An 11,086-nucleotide genomic window follows, 5' to 3' on the forward strand; every position below is an offset into this window, starting at 1 on the left:
GCTCATACAAGAGCGGTCATAATCTTAGGGGTTTGTGACAATAAAACGGCGCACCACAGCGCTAATTGGGCTCCTAGGAAGGGCCACTAATACCTACCTAACCTACCTACCTACCTACCTACCTACCTACCTACCTCCTACGACATAATTGCCAAAAATAGTCTTACAAATTATTGCGTCCAAATAACCCAATTCCTTAAGATATTTTCTGCATATTGCTTTCAAGCTTCTATAGATATAATGAATGTACCTCTAGATCAGCGTTAAATATGTTGTTAAAAATATCAAGAACATCGAATCCAGCTACTACTTTCGCATACTAGAAGGTATATCTAGCCTACCTAAATGTACAGCTCAAAAGGATAGAGAGCGTAATTTGATATGTCATATTGAATTTCAATGTGTATATTTTATCTTTCTAGAAGTTTATCTTTTAATTTGCTAATTCAAAGCAGGCATTCAGCATGAAAGAAGAATTATCTATTTCGAACAGGCATCGTGATTCTAATACTGCTGCCAACATCCTAGACAAGGAGTTGAAAAATCTAAGAAAATTCAAAAAAGGTATTGAATTTCCGTCCCCTCACATATGCTCACTGTCTCTTAATTTTTTATTTATCCTTTGCAGTTGCTCCTGAGAGCATAATTTACCGCGTGAAGAACTTCGAAAAATATTGCAAAATTATAGACAACATCCTTTATAAATTATTGGACCACACAAATATACTACTTTGCTTCCGGCAGATGCTTATCAGAAAAGACCCTTTGGTGGCGGACTTCCCCCAGAAAGCGGTTGAAACATTATCAGCTTTTCTTCGGGACGATACCTTCAACTACGGCTCCTCCCACTCAACGGTGCGGCCCGCCAGACTTGACATACCTTTTCCAGAGATTTCTATGGAAATGGTTCATATTGTGGAATATATAAACGCAAATAGGTTGATGTGCCACCTTTCCAAATTTAGTACTGAGGTAAGTCTGTAACTTCCAAAAAAAGGCCATTAATTAATCTATTTCTTCCAGTTTTCACCTATTGAAATCCAGTACATTGATTACGTGAAGCGTCTGAAAAAGATATATTATGATCGCCTCAATGTATATACTAATCAAATATACTTCTCAACAGAATATTTTCGTAATTTGAAGTTCGCAAATGAGAACTATCAAGCAAGGATAAGGGAATTGCAATTCGACCTCCGTTTGTCTACGATAAGTTTCGAAAATGCTAAAATAAACCATGATGAAAAGTTGAAGCTATTTTTGTATAAGGAAATGATAGCTGAAGGGGTGTACGGCGCCAAGCTTCAAGAGAAACGGTAAGGAAATTTTACTGACTTGACTTTTAGTATTTACTTTGAGTTGATGCAGAAATCGCACGATTTCTTACTAAATTGAGCCAAGTCGATTGAACATCAGCCTGTCGGTACTGCTGTCACAGATTCAAATCCCTATTCGTTATGGATGTTTACGGTTGTCCCGCGGCTGCCACCTTACCACCTCAGCCCTATACACGGTGGCGATAACGAAAATGAAACACACACTTAGTGCAAATCAAATAAAAAAACTAACAATGTGAAATAACTGTCGGGTTACTACACCCAACAAAGAGTGAACTGAAAGAAGATTTCCACTTTAAATGGTGAAGCGAAGAAGAGCAGGGCCTTTCTTAATCCGCGACCTACCCACCGGCACTTCGCCTTCTGATCGACACATCTATAGGCCTTAAGCCAGAATATCTAGATAACCTGAACTTGACATTGGCCCTGAGATAGCAGCATTTTCCAAATTTTGGACAGTTCCGTGAAGGCAGTATGAGGAAAGACATAATCATCTCTTCAGACCCCGACCTTCTTCAGCCAAGACAACATGAATAACACCACCGATAAAGAGGAAGAAAAGGAGTCGATGACAAGGGACAACTCTGGTGACTTCGCATGGAACTTCAAATTGCCCTGAGAACCTACCTCGACGCAGCACGTTACATTGTGCGCCGTCATATGTCGCTCTCATAATAACTATTAATTGTTCTAGAATCTACTTCCTATATAGAGAGGATATACTTCCTGCTTTCTTGAAGTCAACAAAGACCAGATAGCGCAGTGTAGGTCACGCACACTGCCCCAAGATGATCCGAAGGGTGTTAATGTAGTCGGTCCAGGAGAATCCAGCATAGAAATTAACCTGTTCTTGGTGGATTATGGATGAGAAATTGTTTGATGTCTTTTAGAGTGATTTTAGCTAACATCTTCAAAGCCCGTAGGAGTCAGATCTCAGAATCCCAACGTCTATGTACTAGTGGAGGTAAGAACTCTTCGGAGGCTGCAGGTGCTGCATAGAATGGTTTCAGAGGGAAAACGGCAACGCAGGTTGTTTTACCTTGTTTAAGCAAAGTTTTGACAGAGGTAATTTCGCTTCTGTCGGCTTCCCTTATCATCGTCAAGAGATAGAAAGCGTGATACAATGCTTTTTCAACCGTTGATGTCCCTCAAGAAATCATTGCAATACATACCATCATCTGAAAGTTTCTTCATAACGTGATATACTTTTGTTTCTATTTGCGATAGTTTGTGCTTCACTCACCAAGGCAATAGTGGAATCCATTGTTACGGCGCGGACTATGCTGTACTTCTCGTACTTTTACAAAGTACTGGAAGTGCAGAGCGTCGCGTTTACCTCCGCCTTCGCAACTTCAACAGCCACGGGCCATTAACTCTTTGCCTCCTTCCCATAATGTTACCACTTCCTCAATGATTTCTTCCATTCGACCGAATTGTAGCTGTATATCATTTCCTCGAACAAAAAGTCGATCGGAGTCATTTCAGCTCCCGCATAGGTTGCTTATCCTTTGAGCATTGCGTGTAATATGCGTGGAATGTCCACCGAACACGTAAAACCTGCATTTTTAAGTCACTTGCGTGGCCTTGCTAACAACTAGAACGCTGAAGACGTCATGTATAATGTTCCACAATAGTGGTCTTAGCACAGAGCCCTGTGTAACTCGCGCTGAAACAATATTTCCAATCGGCCGAGAGGAATGAATTGTACACTGGGTAAACACAGCGTGAGGCTAACTAGTGCTACCCTTTCCGTGCAGTGCATGCTAAGCTAAGCCAGTCATCACAGGCTGGCCAACTGGCCACAGGAAACCCGAATTATCGGTCTGATAAGCATCCCAGCATTTCCCCATAGTACCCAATAAGCACAGGCTTACAGGGGGATTATTCACCAGACGGTTTATCGATTTTAGATAACAATATCGTTTTCATACCTCAGGAAAGAAATTCCCAAACATGGCCACGACTTAACAACCAGCTTAAAGGCTTTGCTTCGTATTGCGTCGAGGCCCGGTTCTTTATTATCTCTCAGTCCACTTCAAATTCCCAGTACTTCCTTCGTCGTCACTGTGGGTATTGCAACCGATCGAAAATAGGAGACTTCACCCTTCTAGCAGAAGCCTTCTACTGGGCAAAGTGTAACGCCGCGCAATCGATGACTCGCATGCTGTCACGATACACTCCTTGATACGAAAGGCTCTCCATATGCCTGGTGTAGTGTTCTAGACCACCTACACATCTATAAATATTTGCTTGTCAATTGTTTCCGTAGGCGAGCCTGACGTTCCCCTCGTACTAGAACGTGTAGGTACCCAACCGCTTGACGATTGCCTGTCTAGTATTCACTAACGTTCCAGGACGTATCGCGGCCTAGCGAATAGCTAACGAAAGTTAGGTCCACAACCGAGCTTCCTTTCTGGTGTGTATTAATTTTACCATTGTCAACCAATATAGTATCTAACTGAGTGAGGGTCTCCGAAAGATAACGCCCTCGTGTATTCGTCGTTGAAATTCCCCATTGTTTGACCTATACATTATCGTCATCAGCAGTGATTTTTAGTCGGCGTCGATTAACATTCTAGACGAATTTGTCCAGCGTGTCCTCAAACTCAATCAAGGTTACAGTTGGGTAAACATACCATTTATAGATATGTATACCGTCTATTTTTGCCCAGTCTGTCTCATATATCTCTGTATGGCTTACTCACCACAGGCACGCAAAGCCATTCCACCTGTCAGATTCGCAATGTATACATTTTTGTTAAGGTTTCTATGGAGTTCGCTTATTCGAACCGCTTGCGCCTCCGATTTGTAGAAATTTTACGAAACCGACCCTGCAGGGACTGAGGTTGATTAGAAGCAACCTTATTTTCCCACCGCAGTTTGCATGTTTCTGAACTCGGAATAGTTGAGGCTTCCGGCTGTGTGCCTAAGATCTTTAGCCCCTTCTTTCTATTGCACTGAGGGAATCCTTGTTAGTTTTCCAGGCAGTGTAACCCTTTTCCCCATACAGTTGACATCGGTCAACTACACCTATACAAGCCCTCGAAAGATGTCCATACACAAGACAGTTTAAGCACCCCTTCGAAGAGATCTGCTTTCTAGGGAGATTACGCGTCTCATACACAACTTCCCGGCTTCCAGCTGGTAGTGGAATGGCAGCCGTCCAGTAACCTCGATGTGCCTTTCTGGAGCTTACAACGGATATCTCCTGTAAGTCATACAGCTCTACTAATATGGCGCAGATTTCTGCTCTTCAAGTGACCTCCCCTAAGTCCTTGCAGTGGATGAAAATTTAATGCTTGTGAGCACGCCTGGCAGTATTCTCCCAGTTTTGGTTTTTCATCTTTTTTCACCCATGGTTAGCCCAACCGTCATATTTTATTTGAGTGAACGCTGGGTTCCTTCCTGACGCTTTAGCATTATGCATTATGTTTCCTTCCATCATCCTCAGTTTTAGCTTCCTTGGAAAATGTTGGGTTCCTGTTGTTGTTGCTGTTTAGGGAACCCTTTGGCTCATTTCTCTTATCGCCTTCAATACTGAAGAAGATCTCATAATTGTTTAGCTTCTCCAATACGCATCCGAATCTCGGGTGCGGCTGGTAACGCTCATTGTTCTCCCTTGACCGTGTTCTTCTATGCTTCTGTTATTGGTATTCTAGGAAGCAACGCACTAAACTTAACACCTCCTTTTCCAATTTAGTAAAATACAATTATTCCACTTAAAATATCTTTATTAATTTATTACTTTCAGAAAATTTAATTAGATATGATTATAAAATGTGCTATGGTTCATAAATTTTCTTTTGCATGACAAATATTGGAAAAACCTGTGGATTTAAAATTAACACAAACACGTTTTCTACTCCGTGTCAACGCTGATTTCATGGCCAACACAAAATTAGGACAATCTGAATATGTCAATTTTTACCACCGTACGCGCTCTTCCCTGCAGTCGGGGCCAGGGCAACTAGGCTATCTACCTGGACACTAGCCATGAACTCATTGTCTGCCTTTCTGTCTGGCTATCTATTTCACGCAGTTCTCTCAGAAAGGATTACACCTGATGACACGAAATTTGGTGGCAAGCATGGAACTTTGAATGCCCTCTCATGTAGTGAAAATATTAACGTGTGTGAATTTTTTGCACGAGTATGAAATGGAAGGTCCCAATTAGTACTTTATTTTGACATTAATTGTAAGGGAAGGGAGTGCGGGTGCTGAAAAGTAATCATTTATTTCACGAGGCCGTTTTGAGAATCAGCTTAATCGAAAAATTTGGAAAAACCTTTTGCTGTCTAGGCCTTAGAGCGATAGTTTCTCAAAAAAGTCAGTAGTAGTAGGGAGGGATTTGCTTTCGTGACTAGATGTCGGACACCAGTCGGTTCAGCTATGAATGAGTCTCTGAGTCAAATCAAGGTAATAATCCAATCCCAGATGTAGAAACTTGAGAAACATCATGAAGCTACTCCTATAGTATGCCTAAACTTCTAAATATTCTTCATATCGTCATATATATTTTTGAGAAATTGAGTGGAAACCTTCTTTAAGTTTATCCTAGGATCATAAAATGGTATAATAATGGTTATAATTAGAAGAATGATACTACCAAGTTTGGAGAAAATCCTTCTACTATTAAAAAATTATATCGATACTATTCACTCCTTGGATGGGTGTACGCCATTGTACCCGGTTCGCTAAAATCCGCTATAATTCCCACCAGAATCTCGCTAGATGCCGCACTCCTCCAGTACAGCCCTGCGCATTTCCTTCTTAATGCGTGAACTGCAACTTCAGGTCACATTGTGCACGGACGACTGGTCTGTGCGCTATTTAGCAATACAGAATTTAATTTTGGGGTACTGTATTTCCAGATTTTAGACAGGGCAGCGACGACGAATCTAGTGCTGTTATTGTGTCGAGCGACATCCAATTCGATCAGGAAGAAACCCCGCTTGCTAGAAATAGAAATTGATCGACGGCTTCGATGCTCTGCCCATTAATACAGATAGTGAGTGGGCGATGACCTGTCAGACGTTTTGTGGTTGTCTATCTTCAGTGCAACTGTAGTCGAACTGTAGTCGCTCGAAATTCCCCACGCCACCGAATAAGACAGCAAAAAGACAGTAAAAAAAGGCCACAGATAACAAGAAGAAATAATATTATCGACAAAATGCAACCCTGACGGACTCCGCCTTGTACCTCAAATTCCTCTGAGATTTTTTTTACTTCGATGCAGTACGTGATATTATGAGCCATCATATGTCGCTCTGATGATGCCCATTAGTTTATCGAGAATAGCCCTTGCGCCTAGAGCATCCCAGATACATGCCCAAGTAAAGTCAAGATTTACACGCCACGTACTGCTCCACCATGATTCAAAGGGTTTTGATGTGGTCAATGCAGGAGTAGCCGGAGCGAAAAGCCTTCTTCTCTCTCTCTCTCGATCCAGCGTTAGAGAAATTTTTTCATGCGCTTCACTATTATTTCAATTATCATTATCTTTTTGTGAATTCTCCTAATTCACAAGAGATATTTGCACTACAAATCGTTTACATCAGCACCAAACTATCTATTCGAAGTCCTCTTTGCTTTTTCTTTAAAAACAATAAATTACGATTTAGACAAGGAACTTAATTGTTAACTTATTATATTTTTAACTGCACCCGTTCGGTGGGACCGATTGCACAAAACATCTGATCGCTTCGAGGATCGAGGTAGAAGAGAGCGATTTTCTTCATCGGTTGCGGACCAACGGAATTTTTTACCGTTGGTTCTCCGCCCTCGTGGCGAGTTCGAATTAGCCATGGTGAGCCCGGGCGGCGTCATCTATCTGTTCGCATTAACAACATTCGAAACAAATTTCGAATGTGGTTAATCCTGCTGCGCCACAATCTTTCTGACGGCTAGGAGCATTAAGGTACCATACCGATTGTCATACTCAAAACGGGCGCCCTTCGTTGTAATTTGAGCAATCGTTCCCTTGTTTCACCCAGATTTCCGTACGAGTGAAAGTACCAAATCTTCAGAACGTGCAGGTAGAGCAATAAATACCTCTGCATCAAACCCAGTGGTTTCACTCAGTTTGAGCGCTGCAGTCACCGAGATGATTTCTTTTCTGCCTGTTGGAACTGTATCCGCATGTAAGGATGATTGTTTATATCATCCAAAAGAATCACAACTCCGCCGGATGTGGTACGGTCAAGAATCATAGTGAACCGTTGTGGACGAGGAGTTCACAGTATACACTTCCAAAAACCACTTCGTTCTGCGGCATTTCGCACTTCCTTGATAAACTATTAAAGCATAATTTCTTTCTATCTGGAAGTCGAATCGTTACTTCCCACATTTTGATATTATTTCGCACTTTTCTTTCTCAAAGGACTGGGGCAACCGTATGCGCGTACCCGCTATCGGTTGCATCTATGAAACCACTTTACCACTGTGCACTCCAATTTGATGACAAATTACTCATACAGAGGCTGTAAAGTCCCCAAGTAATTCAGTTTATTATAAAAATTCGACAAGATGTCCTCGAATGGGCTATAATAAATGAAGAGCAACAATTTGAGGAAGAACCACAAAACCGTTTATACCGAGATCACCTAACTTTTCGATTATACGAGAATATTCAATAATGTTTTATGGTCCTTTGGCAGGAGGAACAATAAAAAAATCCTTCAAATTTCTCTAAAGAAATCCCTTTAATCATCCTTTATATATCCATTACAGCTATGGTACGACTCCGCAGATTGCCAAACTTACTAAAACATTGAATGAAGATCGCACTACCCGTGAACAGTCTCTCGAAAATTTAAAAAACTTATACGAGAGTACAGTAGAAAAGGATCAAAAAAGGTGTAAACTATTCGCCGACACGCGCTACAAGCGTGAAGTTGCCGTTTTGGCAATGATTGAAAAATATGATCGCGATTATGGTAGTGAATACAAACGTCTGGAAGCGCTCACCGAAAAATACAACCAGCTTACAAAAAAATCAGAAAAATTAGATGAAGATCTGTCAGCACTTATGAAGAAGAATTTATTTATTTACGCGGACATTGAGGCTCAAAAACAGCATTTTATTGTTCGTCGAAATAATCGGGTAGCAATTGTTATTCAAAGATGGTGGCGAAATATATTGAAACGTAGGTTCCGAGGATTAAGTGCAAATTTAAAGTCCCAACAAAGACTATCGCGTCCTTCTGGGCAAAAATCCCGAAAAGGTACTATGACATCTGCTAGAGGAACAAAAACCTTTCGTGGAGCTCGAAAATCAGATAGAAAAGTGACCACCAGCTCTGAAGAGATATCATTGCTGTCTGAAACTCAAACTGGCGAAGAGCGCTCGCGTTTGAACTCTAGTTCAAGCGAAGATGAAACAAAATCAGCCTCCACCAAGAAACTGCAACCAGAGATTAATCTGGAAGAAATTGTTTCGACAGCTGAGTTGCCCAGTAAAAAAGTGAAACGGAGCAAAACAAAACCCAAGAAAAATAAACCAAGAAATTAGTGAAAGGCTCAAACTATTCTATAGTATTAAACAGCCCCGTATGTTGAAATAGAACCCGAGATAATAAATTTAGTAGGTACACATCTTACAAAAATACCAGTTCTTCTTTTTATTGAGATAATTCATTGTCGCTCCTGAAATTTACTGAATTCATTGACCAGACAAAGCACTTCGGCTCTTATTGTCTTCATAGAAGAGAACTCGACAATTGGCAATCGGTCACATGAGACAAGTACCGTTTAATTTCCATTGCAACTAACTTCGTACATCAATAAATACTTATATATGTGGTTACATGTAACGCGTACCCTATAAAATAAACATCAATAACTCATAATAAGATAAGCCTGAGTATCCAACACTTGAAGCATAAACGAGAAGTCGTTATCAAATAACATAAACACTTTCAGAGACGAAGAAACATAAAATGAATATTCAGCTATGAGTTATTGAAGGAATAGAGTTGCTGGGAAAAATCAGATAAGGAAAGATCACAAGATCAGCAGTTTGTGCCCTTTAATAAGAAATAGTATTTAAGCAAGAATTGTTCAAAAGATAAGTTATTCTTCTTGAGAGTTCAGCCGAACGCAGCAGACGTCTTTGGACAGCAGCAGAGTGGTAAAAGTTTTTGAGAATTCCTAATTACAAATTTATTTTCTTTTTTCAGGAGTGGTTATCTTTTAGGTACCGTTTAGTGATAAGCGTGGATAGTGTTAAGTTTTTGTGGGTAGAAAATAGTTTTTGTTTTTGAAGAATTTTCAGCAGAAATCGTTATGTTGACGAGGGCCCAGAAAGCCCCAGAGGTCCGATTACTATCGGACCAATCTCAAGAAAAGCTAATCGCCAGTCTGCAACGCAGTCTGGATGAAATTAACAAACAGCTAGCCGCTGCGAAAATTGAAATAGAGGAGCAGTGGAAGCAGAACGAGGGTCTGACAGCCCTCATTAAAAGCTTGCAGGAGTCAATAGACCTGCAAAGCAGGGAGAAGAAAGAAAACGGCAAGCGTTTGCGTATCGAGAGTCCACAAGTGTCGGACTCTGAAAGTAACTCCTCATCGGAAGAGGAGATGTCCACCGACAACACGGACAACACCGCCACCGAGGAGGAGGAAGATGTGGACTTTCCACCTCTGCCACCACCGAAACCAGTGCCAACTCTTCCGCCCATTTTTAAAAAAACCGTAGTGAAGTCACCGGAAAAGCCAAAGCCTTCAGGACAGGAAAGTCCTAAGGCTAAAGAAGCCGAAAAGGGCACGGTACCCGTGATTTTAAGGGGGTCATCCCATGTGTCGGGTTGGAGAAATCGATTTTTTTTTTGCATGACATGTATCTATATATAGTGGAGAATATGTGGGCAAAGGGATTTTCCGATATTCCGAGTCCTTCAAAAATTACAGGGTTAAACAGGTAAGGAGTTTGTAACCGCGGCTAGAGTACTCGATGAGAAAGAGCATCGAATCTTTTTTTACCTGTTAGTTTTTTACCTGAGCCTTATAAATTTGAACACAGGTATAAATATAAAAAGATGAAAAACCAATCAATTGTCTAAACTTATTTGCTGTTTGGAATAAAAAGAATAATCCAGTCTAGAATGAGCACTGAAAGGCGTTCAAGTTATACTCAGTCCTATTGTGGCGCGGCAGGATTCGCAGCATTTGAAATTTATTTCGAATGTTGCGAGTGCGAGCGAATAGATGGCGCGGATCTATCCACTTTGCGTAGCACGCCACGGGAGTGGAAGATCGGAGTAAAGTGTGCCATGAGTTCGAAAACGAATTCAATAATTCCTCATGCCAATTTAATTTTGTAATTAGAGAGTTTGAAAATAGAATGAATTCAATAATTCCTCATGCCAATTAATTTGTAATAAAAGTTTAAAATAGAACGAATTCAATAATTCATTTGTTATTAATAAATAATAAGTATTCAATAAATATTTTAAATAAAGAATGTTAAATACTTAATTGGTGACCCCGAAGAGCACCGCAGCCCCAGACACCATCCAATTCCGACAGCGTCAGGGGTCGTCTTTTTGTAACCGGCACAACGGCCCGGGCGAAGAACAGCAGCAGCGCAAATAACACATATTGGTGACGCCGGAGCACGCACCATAATTGCGTGAACAACCGCAGCCGCAGTCGTTTCCAGGGGTCGAAGCCGCCCCCGTCACTGCAGCCCCGCTGTCCCCGTCGCCACAGACGCCGCAACCACCACCGCTGCCATCACAGACGCAGCAGCG

General features: G+C 41.2%; 1 protein-coding gene across 1 annotated transcript; it reads left to right on the forward strand.

Moving 5' to 3' along the window:
- The first annotated feature begins 355 nt into the window (after positions 1–355).
- LOC119655125 lies at positions 356–8,918 on the forward strand. Its single transcript, XM_038060854.1, has 4 exons — positions 356–564; positions 629–972; positions 1,024–1,316; positions 8,067–8,918. The coding sequence occupies exons 1-4, from the start codon at positions 465–467 to the stop codon at positions 8,845–8,847; spliced, it is 1,518 nt and encodes a 505-aa protein (XP_037916782.1). The 5' UTR covers positions 356–464; the 3' UTR covers positions 8,848–8,918.
- Positions 8,919–11,086: the final 2,168 nt, after the last annotated feature.

The sequence above is a fragment of the Hermetia illucens genome, chromosome 4, assembly GCF_905115235.1.
Source record: "Hermetia illucens chromosome 4, iHerIll2.2.curated.20191125, whole genome shotgun sequence".
NCBI lineage: Eukaryota > Metazoa > Arthropoda > Insecta > Diptera > Stratiomyidae > Hermetia > Hermetia illucens.

Coding starts and splice junctions, on each gene's coding strand:
- LOC119655125 (XM_038060854.1), top strand. CDS start 465: ATGAAAGAAGAATTATCTATTTCGAACAGGCATCGTGATTCTAATACT. Junction 973..1,023: donor TTTCCAAATTTAGTACTGAG/GTAAGTCTGTAA, acceptor TATTTCTTCCAG/TTTTCACCTATTGAAATCCA. Junction 1,317..8,066: donor GCCAAGCTTCAAGAGAAACG/GTAAGGAAATTT, acceptor TATCCATTACAG/CTATGGTACGACTCCGCAGA.